Below are 19,019 nucleotides of genomic sequence, written 5' to 3'. Positions count from 1 at the left end.
TATATATATATATATATATATATATATATATATATATATATATCTTTGGTATAATCAATAGTATTAGAAAATTATGGTTGTCTCCTTAAAAGTAGAAAGAAGAAAGAAAACAAGGATTAAATTATATTCTAGGAATTTCGAGATGCTTATGCAATGAGTGAGATAGACTCACCAAGCCTAACATGGACAAATCATTGGATAACATATTAAATTATAGTGGTAGTTGAGGTTGAACTTTCTATTTGAGTGATTAGGTCACGTACATTTTTTTTTTTTAAAAACTATGTATACCCCATAATTCCCACTAAAGATTTGTGTAGATAGGCCCATAGTCGGTTACATTTTATATTCTTAATAACTAAGATGTCCGGATCAACTTACTCACATCTCGACTACTTTTGGAAACCGATTACACTTCTCATGACTTGCGGGATCCAAATTAAAGCTAGAGCAAAACTCTCTATGAGCTAACTCTAAAAGAGTTTATAACACCTAAGAAGTTTCGAACTTAAGACGATTAGGAGAGAGGAAGTCCCTAAGTACCAGACTTAACCACCGGGGCAACTCTTTTGGGTTCGGTTTCATTTTATAATCATGAAACCTCTCACATGGTAGAGCCAGCCAACGCATGTCATATTGGTGACATGAATTATGAAACTTGAATGGTTTGGTGCTAGACTAATAATCGCAAGTGTGAATTTATTTTTTTGTTACTGTATTGTTTTGAGAAATGAAACTAAAATGGCCAATAGGTATAAAAAATTTGCTACAAAGAGTATTTTGAATCGGTTAACTATATCAAATGGGTTTTTATATATATACAATCTACCTCGTTCGTTCTCATATTTCTCACATTATAACCAATTAATAGCGTAACATATAGTATGTAGTGAATTTATGCAACCATCTTTTCATTTTGCGAAAAAGGCTAAAATTCAAAAAGCTGAAAAGTTCTACTCCATGTTATCCGTTCTTGCTCTCAATTCTCATTTTCCCTAGTTTTGGTAATTTGAGACGTAACTGCCAAGCAGATGTACTTGGTAGCGATGTCAAGCGACCGATCTGGCCGTTCTTTTCGAAAATCAACGGCTTGAATATTGACTGAGTAATAGACAATTCGAATTTGTATATGCTGAGATTCAATCTAAACTATTTATGCCGAGATGAACTGCCAAATACCTCTCAGCATCTCAATTGGCAAGTGGATGCTTGGCAGCATCCCGAGTCTATGACTCACGTTAGGTATTGATGAGTCTCACGTGGCTTGCAACGTTTGTATTCAATGATTTCATTATGAACTTTGCACCTGACCTCGTGTGTGCTCATAATTGTGGCTCAGTAGGAGGGTACCCACCTTTACCCGACACCTTTCATCAATTTGCCATCTTTGTCCCCAATCACAGAACCCTTTTATCATCTTTCTCCTCACGCCTCCCCCCTCCCTCATAAATGTGCTTTGAATGAAACCCATTGAAAATTTGAGGCACACAAACCATGCCTTGAACCACGGACTAAACTGTCCTACCTTCATATAAACAAATAACCAAATGGGGAATGATAATGACACTCTTTTTTTTTACTAATGTCACTTTTTTTCTTTTTTTTTATAGTGTATGAACTTACATAATAGTTCATGCATTTTATGAAAGTTTATTACATTAAAGGATAAATTAATAGATCCACCTAATTAAAAGACAAAATGGGAGTGGCATTGGTAAAAAGAGAAATGAGAAATGGCATGTATCATTGGCCTCCTTTTTCTGAGTAATTAAACACAAAACATTCTACTAGTATTTGAAGATAAAGAAGAAATAAATATTCATGTGTTTTCTTCCCCCGAGTTTTCTTCCCCAAATAACCTGAAGAAAAGTGGGAGATTTTCTTCTACTAGCCTACTTCAATACCCCTCTCATTTTTCTTTTCTTTTCTTTTCTTTTTTTTTTTTTTTTTGGAGTCTGGAGAATTATAGATGTGTCCCCCACAACATTCACAGGAAGATGGGGTGGTGGAGAAACTCCCCAAAACATCAAAACAAACCCATCATTGTCAAAACCTTATCTAACAGCAAACAGCTGAAATCAGAGTGTATTTACACCTACTCACCACCACCACCGCCATTAACAAACTCAGATGATGGTTTTCTCTCTCCTCATTCTCCTTCTCCTTCTCTCTCATGAAGCTGCAGGCTGGTGTGGTGGTTGGGATTGAGAGAAAGGGTAGAATCTTGGCCTGGAGAGAGCAAAAGGGTTAGCAGCTTTCGACTTTGAGTCAGTAGAAGTATTAGTAGTATTGTTGATAACCGTAGACGCAGAAGCGGCGGCAGCAGAGGTGGTGGTGGTGGTGGTGGCGACGCGCTCGCAAGAGGGGCACATGGTGAGGGTGGTGGCCGGGAGTTGCATGTAGAATGGGTTGGAGTTCTTCAGAGCCCTCAACTCCTGAAGCTCCTTGTGCAGCCTTCTGTTCTCTTCCGTTAGTGTCTCGCAGCATCTCTTCAAGTACTCACAATCCACCTCCGTTTGCTTCAACTTCGTCCTAAATCGATACAACCAAAATTCCTTCATTCCCAAGAAAATAATATCTGCTAATTAATCTTTTTATAATTTGAACAACATGGAAAATCTAATTTCAATCCATAAACCAATCCTCATTAATTGAATGATCAAAACGTTCACTAAATACACATGGATGAAATTAATGCTGTGTGGGATCAATGATATGAAGTGATCAATACCCCATAAGATGATATAAGATGTACCATCAAATGATACACATCGATGTTGATGATACACGTCGTTGTTGTGAAGTCCTGTTCGGTTTGAATTTTAAAAGAGGTTCTTGAAAATAATAATAAGTGGAAAGAGATAGATATAAAAAATTTATTAAAGATCATGTCTAAAGGTTTTGAGCTCCCAAAATGAATAAGTACATGCCAGTTTTCGCTATTTTATTAAATAGCAAATGAATAATAACACATAAAATAGGTGTGAATTATTATATACATATATAAAGATACACAAATTACTCCAATTATAGGTACTACTACTACTACTTCACATGAATGAGAAGAAATTAGGACACCCACCTCGCTCTTCTGTTCTGAAACCAGACCTCCACTTGACGAGGTCGAAGGTTAAGCTGTTTCGCTAGCGCGAGTTTCTGTTTCTGCGACGTAGAAAGCAAAAACAAAATCACTCCAAAGAACCGAACAGATCTCTGATCTCTCTCTCTCTCTCTCTCTCTCTCTCTCTCTCCACATATATAAACCTTTTGAAAGGAAATACAGAAGTGGTAAATACTAACGGGATTAAGAGTGTTGTGTTCTTTGAAGCTCTCTTCGAGATAAGCCGACTGCTCCTTAGAGAGCCTTAGCTTCTTCCTGGACAAGGCGTTCTCGTCGTCGTCGCTGGCCCTTGACGAGGCTCTCTCCGCATCACCGCCGTCGTTTACGCCGGCGGCGGCGGCAGCAGCTTCCAAGTCCCTCTTGTTACCGGCACCTCTGAAGACGCAGAAGTCCATCTGAAACGACGACGCTACGCTGTTAGGGGAAGACACCGCCGCCCCATCCTCCGCGTCCGCTGCCGCCGGCGGCAGCCTGTTCACGTCGAACCCCCTCACCTTCTCCGATGAACCCCCTTCCGAACTCCCTACAATAACCCCATCAAAATCCAAATCAAATTTAGAACCACAAAAATTAACACACACAAAAGATCTTGAAATCTTTTCGTACGTATGGCTTGAAACATGTGTTCAACTTACCTATACCCAGAATATATCTGTAACTTTGTTCTAGCGTAATTTCAGATTTCAATCGCAAGATTGCAACAAAACAAATTCTGGCAGTCAGTTTCTGTGTGATCTTGCGGCTGAAATTACACGAGAACAGAGCTACAACCACAAATGAGTAACGGATAACCTGGTGCGTACACGTATGGAGACCCGGCCTTGACCTAAAGCAAAAGAGGCGGCTTCTCATTTTTTGGCACCCTTTGTTACAGTCTAGCAAAAAGAGCCTAATCTTTGATGTTTTGCTTCAGGCCGCTGGAAAGTCAGGGCCGGCTCTACACGTGTATGTGTTACTATACGATTATGGGCTTACCGTTGTCGGAGGGCCATGAGAGGGCGAGCTGGAGAGGGGGGTCGACAGAGACCGTCCGATCACCATTTCTTGTACTTCTTGATCTCTTCACGGCTTCTGATTCATCATCGCCATCGCCACTTGACTTATCTCTCTCTTGGTCTTGTAGCAGTCTTTTCCCGTTAGAGTTGATCCCCAGGGCCATGCAGAACTCTAGCCCTCTGTTAGTGGGGGTGGATTTGATCTCTCGATTCTTGGCCAGAAACCCAAATGGTCTTGGTGTTGTACTGTTATCTCCTAAGCTCAAACCCAGCTCCATTTTGAGAGAGAGAGAGGGAGAGAGAGAGAGAGGAATTGGGGATGAAAGGACTAGAAAGAGTCTTTATAGAGATTCTGTGAAATCTCCTGGTTATTTTTTTAATATAAATAAACTAGGAGAAAGAATGGTGGTAGTAGGAGTAGACCAGAATAGTCTCTTTCCATTTACTATTATTACGACTATTTTCCTCCTTTTGGTATGAACTCCTTTCTTTGTTTTTCTTTCTTTTATTGTTTGTATCAAAATAAAAATAAAGAGTGTGATTAGAAACGATAAAGAGTGTAATCACCTAACAGACGAACTTGAAAAATCTTCTCATTTTTTATGAAAACGCGTCAAGAGTTTTTCTCAACTAAATATATGAGGTTCCATTCTGCTAAAAAAAATAAGTACACTTATTTTCTGAATTAAACGCGATATATTATAAGAGAACGATCGGTTTCATAAAGCGAAAAATAAGTATTTAAAAAATAAAAATTTTAGCAAAATGATAATTAAATATACTTATAGATTTATTTATTCTCTGCTGATGAAAAATCTAACCGTCTCAAGATTTTAAATCTCATTAATGTGTCTTAATAAATTTTTATTCAGAAAAATAACTTTACGCTCTATCATTTCTCACAAACTCATGTCAAAATTAGTTTTCTTATTAACAAATTTGAATAAAAGTTAATTATAGATACCATAAAAGTACTGTATAGTATAGTAGAAATTAGAGTACAACAATCATTTTTTGTTGATTTAAATATTTTGTGCTTTTGGGTTTGGGGGAACAGTTTGACCGACAAATCCCGGTTGACAAAAGACACACGTGAAGCCCTAAAAAATTTGTAAGGAGGGAGGAGCTTCGTTTGAGACTTTATTCTCGAATCCAAACAAAGCAAAGGGGAGAGCCTAGCCTAGACCCACTCTCTCTGATGGCGCGTGAGTTACCCTCGGGTACTGCCATTTTTTGGGGCTCCAGACCAGAGATGGCATGGGGGTTGTAATGTAATGTAATGGAACCAGTCCTATGATTAGGGTGGTCTGGTCTGGTCAGGTCTTTGGACACTACTGTTGTTAGGTGCAATAATAACAATAATAAGATTCAAGCAATTATGCTATAGACACGTGTCTCGGCCACTCCCCAAACACTCTTTTCTCAAAAGCAGTAGAGTTTGCAGATTTGTGAAATCCGTTGCTTGCGAGAGAGGAGTGGCCGAGGAGCATGTCCCAGTATTTCCATAATTCAAGTCACACGGTGCAGTGGGGGGTCGATCTGTATGTTTTCTTTCTTACTACCAATGCACTGGATACTGTTTGGAGGAGTAAAAACACAATTCAACTCCTACCTACCAAAAACTTAACTACCCAGTCTCATGCACTCATATTATTACTCCAATTACCCTATGCGTCCCTTTTTTTGTTTGCTCTCTAGGGGGAGATTGTGTCATTTTGGCCTATGAAATGAAATACTTTTTGAGAAATCAAAGTTTGTCAAGTTGGTCGTTTCATTTCTTTTTCCAGTGGTTGCCTGAGTTCGAGTTTCATAGGGAGCAAGTTTGGAGTTCAGGGCTATGGGTAGTCTTTTAACCCCCCGTTGACTAACATACTAATACCTTACTAACCTCTGCTGATATATAACGTATGACAAAAAAATGAAATACTTTTCAAATTAATAATTTTTATATATTTTTTGTACCTTTTAAAATATCTCAGTGAATACTTTTCAACAACGCAAAAATGTTTTGAAAAAATATTTCCAAGGGCAAATTGTTTTTTGAGGTCAAACCGGCACAACTTTTCGAAACCGATAAACAAAATGCGACGGAGAGAACAATATATTCTTTGCTATAATTTGGTATCCGGTTTGATATACACAACTTAATTTGGAAGAGTAATCCATTAAGTATTTTTTGGACTTTTTCTTGTTTATCCTTATTCAATTTTTTCCGTATTTGTTAGTTTTGTGCCTCACTTTTTTTGTTTTCTGATTCGTCTCATCGAGACGAATCGAAAAAGTAAAAAATTATGACTTTACCCAAATATTTTGGAAAATAATAATTTTTCACAAAAGTTTTTTTTTTTGGTGCTAAAAAGTGGTATTTCTCAAAATATTTTGGGTAAAAGTAAATATTTTTCACTTTTTTGATTTCTCTCGTCAAGTCAAATCAATATTTCACAAAAGTTTAGCCCAAAATTAACGAACACGGTTTTTTTTGAATAAAGACAAAACCTCCAAAAACTGTTACTCCCTCCGTTCCTTATTGAGAGTCTCTTATTCTTATTTTGGGATGTTCCTAAATGATTGTTCCTTTCAAAAAATAAAAGTAAAAATTTGATAAAATTCCAAAAGTGTCCTTCATATGTGAATACAAATGGCTCAAAATAGGTAGAATGTAGGAATAATTGTGATAAATAGGCATAATGATTATATATCTCCTAAAAAAAATTTAAAAAGTTAAATTTTTTAAAATGAACTCTCATTTAGAAGTGAATGGGGAAAAAGTAAGTGTAACGGGATTTAAATTCACTGGCAAAGGGTAACCTTAAAGTCAAACCAATGCTGGAATTGAATAGCCCAACACACACGAATTGATAACACGAAAAACTTGGGCAGCGTGTTTCATGGCTTTTCATGAAGAGTCATGCAAAAGAGTGTGTTTTTATAGGGAAAAACCTAACAGACAATTCTATGCTTTTTGGATGTGATGATCATCACGGCCATCGGGCCATGGTTTGTTATAACTTGTCTCTCTCACTCTCTCTGCAACTACGATGATTGCAAACGTAAGGGAATCGAATTTCTTACGCTAAAAATACTTTGTTTGGAAACCCATACTCCTTCCTTTTCTTTTTGTTCATATACTGTCTTGTTTGGATGGTGTTTTAAAAATTTTTTAGTTTGGTTTTTTAGGTAATGAATAGAGAGAAATTAAGGTAATAATTGGAGATAAAAGTATTGACTAGGAAGAGATAGAGAGACTTGAGAATAATGATTAGAGAGAGAAATGAGAGTAATGATTGAAAATAGGAGTAATTATAAGTATTTTCTGAGTTGTAATTTTTTTTCCAAAATATCATCCAAACAAGATAGTAACCACTCAAATATTAGTGGTTTAGTGTTCTCGTCATATTTATTTTAAATATTGAATGTGGTTATCGAAAAAATGTAGTGTCAAAATACCTTTTAATTTTTATTTAACTTAATAAACCATCAAATTAGCGTTTAAGAAGTGTACTGTAATGAGTGAAAAGTGTATTAAAAATATAAAAAAGTGAACAGGAGTGTGTGTTTTTTGTCTTTTGTCTTTTTATTTTTTTTTTCTTATTGGCAGCCAATAAAAACTAAAATAACTTGCAAAACGATTTTCACTAAGTTGGACTAATATAAGTAATAAGCAAATAAGAAACGGGAACTCAATGAACCCTGATTCCTAAGTATTGTAGGCTATGTTTAGATGACTGGAATTTTTAGTAGAAATTAAAATGTGATTACGAGGAATCAAGTTCCTAGAAATTTTCTTCAGTAAGAATAGGAATACGATTAGTAGGAATTAAATATCCAGGAATATAATATCTGAAGTAATCTCATTCTGGTGTACGTATTGATCCATTAATCTTATGCAGTAAATAATTATTTTAAAATTTTAACAAAGTGAACATATACATTTTTTAGCGAAACTTTCTTCGAATCGAGCTGAGTTGAGCCGAGCCTCTAGGTTCTTTTTCGTGCATGTTTGGACGCTTCATTTTCACCTTTTTAACTTCTACTTTTTCAGTTTTGGGTGTTTGGCAGGTGGGGAAGAAAAAGTGTTTTGGGAAAATGATTTTTCCAATTTTAAAGATGCAGAGCAGAAGTCAAAAACAAGGCCAGAGGTCCTTTTCAACTTCTCATTTTCCACTTCTAATGAGCTAAGAGGGGAAAAGACCAAATTATACTTTATATTTGGTTTTAGAACTCTCTTAAGGTGCTCATTGAAAAATTTTAGAGCCAAAATTTTATTATAATCATTAAGGATAAAATGATTAGAAAAATAAAATCTTCACATCGGTTAAAACGGATTGAAAATTTGAACAATTAATTTTTAATCATATTTTTTAATATATAAAGGGTGTAAAAAGTTTTTTTTTTTTAAAGAGAAAGGTGTAAAAAGTTTTGTGAGTGCTGATACAATTAAAAACAATTTTTTTAAAAAAAATTGATTAAATCATTATTTATACATAGTATATTCCATAATAAATAAATAAGGGCAACATGGTAAAAAATCAGGTCATAACTCATTTTCATCGCATATCTTTCAAACACTATTCATATTGCAAAATGCACTCTGCACATATAATCCAAACACTTTACCAAATTTAAAAACTCATTCTGACCATAATCCAAAAAGTCAAAAAATCAAAAAATTAAAAATGAAAAGCTAAAAAATAAGCTCTCAAACACCTCTTTCGTTTGCAACGGGCAAGTCCAAAAGTTTGTGAGTTCCAGAGTAATTAGCAGTTAATTTTGGGGGTTAACAATCTGGCGACAGTCCACCTACCCAATACGCAAATCTTACCTCTGGGGTACGTAACAGCCCACGTGTCTAACAGTTATTGGAGGGAATCAAAAATTAAGCCACCTAGAAACAGTCGGGAATTGACGGATCATGTTTCAAAAGATAAGCACGAGATTTGACTCGTAATTGCCCCCCTTTTGGCCAGGCAAATGTCAAATCAAATTACTGGTAAAGATTTTTATTACCCTCATTAATGACGAAAAAGAACCTTTTTCTATTAGCCCAAGGCTGATCATAATTCAACGCAACACATGCCTCAAGTTTTTAATTTCTCTTTTGGTTTTTTGATCGGCCTCCTAAGCCCTAGGCTATACCAAAGATGAAAAGTGTAGACATATCAACACAAATGCATCTAAAATTAAAATCGCCCGATACGCATGAACTTTGAATTATTACTGGGATGGGATCCATAGGAGTCCGACGATCCTAGTTATGTCGGTATTGAAATTCTGTACTTTATATTTGTGTCGGTAATGAACTCTTGGTGGTGGGAGGAAAAACTATTAGTACTCCAACCGAAGGGAGGTTAGGTGTTCAATACATGAGGGGTAGTGAGAAACTTAAGTGAGAATGGACAAAAGAGAAAAAATATTACTACAATCATAATTTTCCTTAAATATTACTCTCTCTGTTTCAATTTAATAGTCTCTCGTTCTATTATAACCAGATAAAAAAATTAATTTTATCTTGAAATTTCTATTGAATTTTATATTCAATGTAGATCTAATTTGATAAATCTCAATTAGTTTTATAATATGATGTTTTAAAAATCATCTAAGATATTATATATTACAAGATATAGTCAATTGAAAAGCTACATGAACTCTAAAAAAAAACTATTAAATTAGGACGGATAGAGTATTTGTCAAATTTTGCATGACTGCTAAAGTAGTAGAATTTAGAAAAGCAGTAACTTGCTTAAATGCGAAAAGTCAATGTGAATATCTTCTAGCTAGTTGCTAATCAATGATCTCTTTCTCTCTCTTAGCATAGTTTATTTTCAAACTTCTTGCCAATTAAACAAGATTAATGTGATTTTGACACGAAAGTCATATTTGATGAGAGTGTTATTTTTTCATCATGATGACATTTTTGATTAATTGAAACTTTTCTTACATTTAGTTGAATACTCTCCGTCATTTTTTAAGTGTCATATTTTGTAACTTCAATTTATTAAAAAGACATCATCATTATACATTTTACATCAATTTTTTTCTTTATTTTCTCTACTTATCAATCATCATTACACTTTTACTCTTTAACTTTTCAAAGTAGAATTTATTTTTAAGGACAAAATAGATAATACACTAATTTTTACTCACTAACTTTACAAAATAAACACTTATTAAGGGACAGCACAAAATAAAATACTGAACTCTAATAAGGGACGAAGGGAGTAAGATTTCAGAGGTGCTTGGAAGCTAATTATTTTTTAAATTTAAAATTGCATTATAAACTTGGGGAGTGATTTTGACACTCCTCAAATTAATAACCGCACTTCGAGAGAGGAGTGCCAATATCAATTCCATAAACTTTTGGACTATAATTGCAATGTGTAAAAGTGTTTCTTTTTTTAACACGAAAGTATAAGAGAGTTTTCACCTACCATTTTCACTAGGTAATTGCTGACTAAGAAGGGGTATCAGAACCTTCTTTAAATACACACTTAACTCAAACTTCCAATGTGGGAGCTAGCCCAGATCACAGGGCCAAGAATATGTAAAAGTGTTTCAATGCTTTGTGAATAATAAATTTTGCGGAAAGAGTGTATCTGTAAATGCACTCTTCTTGGATACACTCTTTTCAGATATCGGTTCACTTTTTACCTATTATTCTCCTACCTTAAGGCTAAAGTTAGCATTTTTCTAATAAACTGAGGGGGCCCACCATGTAATGTTTTAGTATTTTTTAAAAAATGTACTCCCTCCGTTCCATAATATTTGGCACTTTCACTATTCCAACCTTATGAAAAAATTAACAATATCTTTTAATCCATAATATTTTTTTATAAGCAATATGGATCTTGTTTGATAGAGTTTAATTTGTTTTATTATACAAAGTTCAAAAAATTTCCTAAAACATTATGGATTGAAAGATATATGCAATTTAAAAATGACACGCATTCTTGAAAATGCCAATCATTATGGGACGAAGGGAGTACTAGGTTATAATTTGGATTTGCAAAGGGGAGTGCAAGAGCCCACTACTAGTTCCATCATTGTTTGGTTCCACCTAGAGTTAAAAAAGTTTCTGAATTTTTTTGTTTAAAATCCAGATTGTCCAAAACACTCTTGAACAATCCAGATTCACCCGAGGTAAGTATCTCTCTTCGAAACACATATAAATGTCATGGTATTAGGGACGTTGGAATAATCGAAAATTCAAAGGTTTTGAGGGAAACTATTGATGGCAGAAGTGTGGAAGGTGTTTTACCCTATCCTTCACAAGTCTTCACTCTCGCACTCAATATTCACTCTGTGCTCATACTTTCAATTCTCGCGCTCTCAATTCTTGCACTCACGAATTTTAGTTGTTTCGGAAGTTTTTAAAAGACGTTTTCACACTCCCGCTCTAGCTCTTGCTCTTGCACCAGCACTAGCCCGCGCATTATGTGACCTAGCTAGGTTTTACCAAACAAAAAGGAAGAAGAAGTGTGGAATGTGGGGTGGGGTGTTGGTGGTGACGGGCACCGAACCAGTAAATAAGCGGTGTCAAGGCAACAAATGTCGTGCTTTTAGGATCATTGCAATTATTGAAGTCATGCACACTTCAATGATAAGTTTATACATTCACACACACACACATAGAGAGAGAGAGAGAGAGAGAGAGAGAGAGAGAGAGAGAGAGATGGGGAGACATGAGAGAAGCATGAATTGAGGAGAGAGGTGGACAATTACCTTGGAAAACTTCCAAATTCCAACTATTTCCCCACCCTCCATCACGGCTTTGACAATTACTAGAAGGGGTGTTTTTGGAGCCTCTAATTTGCAATTTTCACACTAGCTACTATAACATTCTCACCTTTTTTCCACCAAAAAGAAGAAAAAATCTCACCTTTTGATCAATTTCTGGAAATACTAGATGGAAGATTGCATCATAGTCAATTCTGAATACTCCACTACTGTGAAAGAGTCAAATTCTGAGAATTAGCTGTAAGATGAGCCTTTTGATGTCCATTATGAATCCTCCGACCGCATTCCACCCCCCACCCCAAGAATAGCTTTATTGCCCCTGGCTGGCATTTCATAAAATCAACACAATTGCTCAAAATCACATATTTACGAAAGATTACTGTCCAATTTGAGATTAACTTGAAAAAGTTCCCTTAATACCCTCCCCCCTCTCTCTCTCTTTCTCTCTCTCTTTAAAAAATATACTATATATATGCATTAGAGAATGTGCACTCTCATTTGATGCTAGAAAAGTGAAAGGCATTCTTAAAAAGTCGAAGGCTTTGTTTGGTTTCTCTCTCTCTCTATTTAATATATATATATATATGCATTAGAGAATGTGCACTCTCATTTGATGCTAGAAAAGTGAAGGGCATTCTTAAAAAGTCGAAGGCTTTGTTTGGTTTCCATCTTTGGGTATTTTAGTTTTGACAGTAGGTGGTTCAGGTGGAGAGAGAAATAAGATAATGATTGGAGAGAGAGGTAATGAGTAGAAAAGGATATAGAGAGAAATTAAAGTAATAATTAGAGAAATATGATAATGATTGAAGAGAAAAATAGGGTAATGATTAGAAAACAAAAACAAAACAAAATTAGTAAAATGGAAAACGTACAAACAGTGCCGGCTCATATATTTTGGAAGCCTGAAATGAATTTTCTATATTGAGCCCCTTACATATTTATGAATTTCTTTAAAAAATGATAAAAGTACAAAAAATAACAAAAAAATCAAACTAAAAGGATACAATTATAACTATAAATGTAAAAAGATAAGATTGAAATTATGGAGGTGCATGGGAGTCGAATCACACACTCCCAATAACATGACAATATTATGTGACCATTGAACCAAGTATCTGGTTTGTGTTTTTATTTGAAAATATTCTAATATTAATATGTAAGTTACATTACAGTGGGACCTCAATTTTGAACCAAAATTCGAGGGCTGGAAGCGGTTGCTTCCCTTGCATACCCTATAAGCTGGCTCTGCGTACAAAGCAGCTTTTAACTATTCGGTTTGGATTTTGAGGAAGATTTTTGAAAATAATAAGAGAAGAAAAATATATTCAAAAAAATTATTAAAAAATCATAAAGTTTTAAAATCCTAAAATGAATAAGGTCATGCATACAGCATAAGACACATATGTCTACCCTCTAGAGTACGTCGTCGACATGTATTTCTTTAAAAATAATGAGCTGTCGACCTACATGGAACGACTCCAAAGACTTTCTCACCATGAAAATATACGTCATCCGATCAACTTTTTCATAGATATTTCATGTACTCGGTGTAAAATTAATGGATCACAATGTCAATGAAAATCGAGACAAATTCTACTTTGCATGTCATGAAAATTATTATAGAGATTTCCAAAAGAGAATATCCGAAAACGCATGAACAGATTAAGCGATTGGGGTAAATGCTGAGGTATAATGACAAATTTCAGAATTGGGGTTGGTGCTGAGCAATGGTGTGCACAGTACCGTGCTATACATCTCCGAGCCGTCGGATCGTACATTCGATGGCTCGGATCTCATCTTAGCATTGAACGGCTTTCGATCGTTAATTGCCGAAATGAGATCCGAGCCGTCGGATGCACAATCCGACAGCTCGGAGGTATGCAGCATAGTGCGGTACACCTCACTGCATAGCACCACCCCGAAGTCTCAAATTTCATGCCATTAGGGGTCCTTCTTTCTTCCCCTTCACCTCTGATTAGTCCCCCAACCATTTCGGTCTCTCTCTCCTCTCCCCTTTTTTTTTTTTGTGTGGATATGAGTTGAGATCTTGCTCGATCTCTTATTTCCCTACATTTTTTGATGGATCACCATGAATCGGAGGTGGATCTAAAGTTTCAGTCTCCAACATTTTTGTGTAGAAGATGGAGGTGGTCGGGTTCAACAAAGCTATAATGGATGGCGACGGTGACGGTGACGGTGACAAAATCTGTATTTCTACTTGGAGTGGATACCTTCACAAAAAACTCAATCTTGAGTGGTTCACTTTTTTTGTGTTGTTTTTCTTTGTTGGTGTAGTTGTATGTTGGGCCGTTGCGTAATTTGGTATTGTGTCAATATGCACAGTGTAACGATCAGCTCCAGCTGACCTGCATAAGTCTTAGTCTAACTATGTGACTCAAAAAATTAATCTCAAATTATTAGTAGCTAAAAGGCCTTACAATATATATCACATCAATTTCCCACATCTTACCGATAAGACATGGGACAATTGTAAGATGGGTTCTCACACACAGATTGCCTCTACTTTAATCAATTCCATTTATGTGCACATATTGCTATGCCCAGATCACTTTGTGGGACATATTTCGATGTCCCACAAGAATAATACGAGTCGTTTGTACATCGTACAATTTTTTTGAGTAGGCTTTTAAAAATCAGCTCGATTGAATGGTGTTTACACTAATGATTAACTTATGTTGCATAATTTTTTAATTTTGTCCTTATTCAAATTTTTGTTGCGTTTGTTAGTTTTACGCCAAACTTTTATGTAATATAGGTTTTTCTCGATGGGAAGAATAAAAAAAAAGTAAAAAATTATGCACTTTGTTTGGTTTCTATTTTCAGGTATTTTAATTTTGGTAGTGGGTGCAGAAAAAAATAAGATAATTATTGAAGAGAAAAATAGGATAATAATTAAAAAATAAAAACAAAACAAAATTAGTAAAATGAAAAACGAACAAAGCATGATTTTTACGCAAATATTTTGGAAACAGAAATGCTACACACACATACAATCTGTGCACAGATTGTGCACAGATTTTATTGTGGGGCCCACCACGGGTCCCACACAAATCATCCGAGCCGTTCATTAAATGTAAAATATTTTTTCAAGGGTTCCCATAAAAAATAATCTCAATCCGATACCTATAGATACTCGATCCAATCGTATAACTTTTCATTATCCGAAAATCTGAATGAAAAGTTAGATGGTTGGATGAAGCACCTATAGGTATTGGATTGAGCTTATTTTTTACGGGGACCCTTGAAAAAATGTTTTACATTTAATGAACGGCTTGGATGATTTGTGTGGGATCCGTGGTGGGCCCCACAATAAAATCTGTGCACAATCTGTGCATAAAAATCTGTACCAATAGCAGGACTCTTTTGGAAATCAGCAACGCATTTTATTTTAAATTTATTTTGGATCCGCAGCAAAGCATGTTCGTGAACTCACCACAGTAGTAATTATGAATCCTGTATAAAAGTCTCTCTACTCTGACGGAATTCTTCTTGTACTGCGGAATCCGTGAATTGAAGACAAAATCTTAGAGGATCTCCTGCGAATCTTGATGGAGGCTTTAAGAGGTCCTCTTAATTGGACCTTATTACCCCTAGTAGATAGCGTCTCATCAGCTCAAGGGGTATAATCGTACTTGTAGCAAGTTCGTCCTTGCTAAGCTATGAATCCAGAATCGAGTACCCCACCCATAGGCAGGGGTCACGTGAGGTGTGGGGTAGCGTTGAATGTAGAGCATACGAGAAATTTTAAATCGGATAGTACCGATGCGCACATTCAGATCGTTCAAAAACATGACCGATGGATCAGATTGAGATTTTTTTTTTCTCTATTTTAAATCCGTCCCGTGTCGGGATTGAGACACAAATTTTCTTTTATTTTTCTTGTTTTTAATCCGTTCGATACTTTTTAATACGGACCGTTGATTATATTAATAGTGGAGTACCAAAAATTCTGAAAGTGGAGTACCAAAAATTCTCAGATCACACGGACAAAGTCAAGGAACAAAAGGCGCGTATTGGTGGATTGGAGTGGCGGGGGTGTTGTGGGACCAGATTATTCACGTGAAGGGAGCGTGAAATACTCGTCGTCCCGATTCGTAACCGATGCGGACCCATCGTTTTTTGATAGGGGCGCGATGCGTAGGATAGAAAAAGGGACGAGTAATTGATGAATGATGATGATGATGATGATCATCGTGACAGTGATAGAAACAGAGAGGAGAGGAGAGGAGAGGAGAGGAGAGAGAGAGAGAAGTGGAGAGAGAGAGAGAGAGGTGGGTGGGGGGGACAGATGAACCGTCTTGAAGGGAACAGAGTCCCAACACAAGCAATCATTAGTACGGGCTTTTAGATTTTCTCTTCTCTCTCTTTTTCTTTCTCTCTCTAGGGGTAGAGGCCCTATGATGAGGAGTAGGAGTAGGAGCAGTATATAGTGTAGTTGTGGGCCCTGTAACTGCAGCTTTAATTGAGCCAGTAATTATTATAGCAGTGATTGAATGGTCTGTCTTTTTTGGTCCTTTGTTATTTTTCCTCTCAGTATTCACACGTCCCATCTAGAATCCTCTCTCTCCTCTTCAACCCCCTCATCATTTCTTCTCTCTCTCTCTCTCTCACAAAAAAGAAGTTGGGCCCACTAACGAATCTCTCACAAAATCTTATCCTTTCTACCACAAGTACTTTCCTGCTGCTGTTTCGATTCATTTTTTGTTTTAAAGGTTGATCAATGAATTATATGTGCAGTAGTAATACTTATGTTTGAGATCTCATCATTTTTGTTTATCGTAATGTAACACGCAAATCATTATCGCATCGCCAAATTCCATTTTAGTGGTGAATTGGTGGAATGTCGTTAGAGGTTGACAGTCACCGAAGTTTTATTTTTTATTTTTTATACCCGAGATACATATTTTTAGCTACGCCAATACATCACACGAAAGAAATTTAAACTATCCGAGATGGATTGAATTACTAAATATAGTCATTTTACAAACTTGAATACTCTTTGAAACCCATTTATTGTTAAATTATTCAAATCAAGTTTAATCATTCTATCTCATGAGCCCTACTACTTTATTGCTAAATAATAAAGCGAAATCAAATTCAAACTATTTTTCATAATAGTTAGACGGAGAGTGATTTTCATGTTCTCCTTTTTGATATCCACACTCTGTTTTTTATTTTTTTAAAGTTGAAAGCGTATGTACTCCATCCGTTCCTAAATGAGAGTCTACTTCCACTTTTTTCTATTATCTTTATCTTGTTTTATATCTTTCAATTTATAATATTTTTTTATGTTTTTTAAAAATTTTCGTCTAATTAAACTAATTGAGAAAGATTGAAAGATATAAAAAAAATAGAAGTGTCCGGAATACTAACATGGACTCTCATTTTGGAATGGAGAGAGTACTATTTTACTAAAAGACCAAGAAAGGAGAGTGAATATAAAAAAAAGTTTGAGAAAATCAATTCCTGATTATAAACATGTTGGGCTTGTTCGGTTTAGATTTTGAGAAAGACTTTAAAGTAATGAGTAGAGAAAGATAGATAGAGAAAATTTATTAAGAACCGCTCACATTAATTTTTGATTATTTCAAACGAACAAGCCCATTTTGATTTTTTTAGCTAGTACCATGGGCCATGGTCCATAGTACAGTAAAATAGTAAAAAGAGAGTTAAAATCCCTTTTGACTGAGATCAGAAGCCATGTTGTTCGTTGAATTTAGAAAGAAAGGGCCAAATGGGGGTCCCCATTTCCGTCCGGTCTCGTGGAGCGCAACTAAAAAAATGTCTACGTCTACTCACTATTGCTAGGCATGCGGAGATGTAATGTAAAAGCGTGAAATTTTTAGACTTCTTTTTCTTTCGCTTAAATTGTGATTTTGCGTGATTCGCGAATTACTTTAATTTAGTGTCGTATTCTTAGAATGGAGTTCGACCATAGGTACCGACGAACATTGTACCGATAGGGGTGCCGTTGGATTGCGGGACCCATATTAGGGTCTCAGTACAATTGATTTGAGTTGCTTAGCTTCTAATAGCTTCTGAATTAAGTAGAAAACTGGATCATGCACTCATAGTAATACAACCTCCATCGGTACTCATAAGGTTATGATTTCGACTGAGAGATAAAATATATATATGCGGTAAAGATGGTGAAGTAAATATTATTGTAGGAAAACTACTGCTACAAATAGCATATCCAATGCCTGGCTATTTTTCTGACAGCAATCTCCGTTAATCAAATCCTAAATCTTCACCTCTATGTTTTTTATTTAGGGAATTGATTTTGTTACTCCCCTTTTTGTTAATGTCACTTTTCTTCTCTCACAAAATAAATCATCTTATACAGACACAAAAATATACTCAAGAAAGGATTTTGCAAAAAAAATTATACTCCGTAGTACTCAAGCTCCCGGGAATAGAAGCCCGGATCTCACTCCGAACCTCTGGATTTTGGGGTGGACAACAAGAGCATCATCTCCAAAACGCTCGCTAAACCAAATTTGGTAAACCTTGTTTAGCTGGTCTCTCATTACTTCTAGCTCTCCACCAAGCTTGCTAAATTACATGCCACTCTGCTTAACCCCTGTTTTGAAAGTTTAAGTAAATTTTAGCAAGATTGATCATTCACCTTTTTTGTTATGGAGTAGTTTTTGCTAGCAAATTGAAGGCTTATAAACACACGACTCTCGTGTGGTTAATCATAATCTTTGTCTTCAACAATCATGGAGAGAGAGAGAGAGAGAGAGAGGGAGAGTCCCTCTCCATTTTACTATCATCTTTGTCTGTATACCCTCCACCCCACCCCACCATCTTCAATTCTTCATCATTATGGTCTTCATAAGATACCTCATTCTCCGGTCCCACTAACCAGCTTTTTTGCATAGACACAAACACGCAGAGAGGAGAGGCTGCCCTGCATTATTTATCATGAAAGATCTCTCTCCATTTTAGCTCCCCTTTTTGAATGTGAGGTGGTTGGTTGCCCTTAGGTAGTCAGGTGTAGGGTATGCAGGAGTAATTCAATTCTTGCCATTATTGATGAACCCATAGAGTAATTGGTTTACCAATTTTCATGTGAAGGGCATGCAGGCCAGTACATGATCAGTACTGGACAACAACATCACATATATATGTATGATTGAACACAG

General features: G+C 35.8%; 1 protein-coding gene across 1 annotated transcript; it reads right to left on the bottom strand.

Moving 5' to 3' along the window:
- Positions 1-1,765: 1,765 nt before the first annotated feature.
- LOC131334257 (homeobox-leucine zipper protein HOX11-like) lies at positions 1,766-4,494 on the bottom strand. Its single transcript, XM_058369192.1, has 4 exons — positions 4,097-4,494; positions 3,301-3,644; positions 3,083-3,162; positions 1,766-2,532 (listed from the first exon to the last, which is right to left on the bottom strand). Exons 1-4 carry the CDS (start codon positions 4,392-4,394, stop codon positions 2,172-2,174), a joined length of 1,083 nt encoding a protein of 360 aa, XP_058225175.1. The 5' UTR covers positions 4,395-4,494; the 3' UTR covers positions 1,766-2,171.
- Between the last annotated feature and the right edge of the window lie 14,525 nt (positions 4,495-19,019).

The sequence above is a fragment of the Rhododendron vialii genome, chromosome 7a (genome assembly GCF_030253575.1).
Source record: "Rhododendron vialii isolate Sample 1 chromosome 7a, ASM3025357v1".
In the NCBI taxonomy this organism is placed as follows: Eukaryota; Viridiplantae; Streptophyta; class Magnoliopsida; order Ericales; family Ericaceae; genus Rhododendron; species Rhododendron vialii.
This window is presented reverse-complemented; position numbering and strand designations above follow the sequence as displayed.

What these genes read in the sequence shown, in the direction of transcription:
- LOC131334257 (XM_058369192.1), bottom strand. Translation starts at nt 4,394, where the DNA reads ATGGAGCTGGGTTTGAGCTTAGGAGATAACAGTACAACACCAAGACCA. An exon ending in CTCATGGCCCTCCGACAACG is followed by an intron (nt 3,645 to 4,096) that starts GTAAGCCCATAA and finishes GGGTTATTGTAG; the next exon opens with GGAGTTCGGAAGGGGGTTCA. An exon ending in AACACAACACTCTTAATCCC is followed by an intron (nt 3,163 to 3,300) that starts GTTAGTATTTAC and finishes TCTACGTCGCAG; the next exon opens with AAACAGAAACTCGCGCTAGC.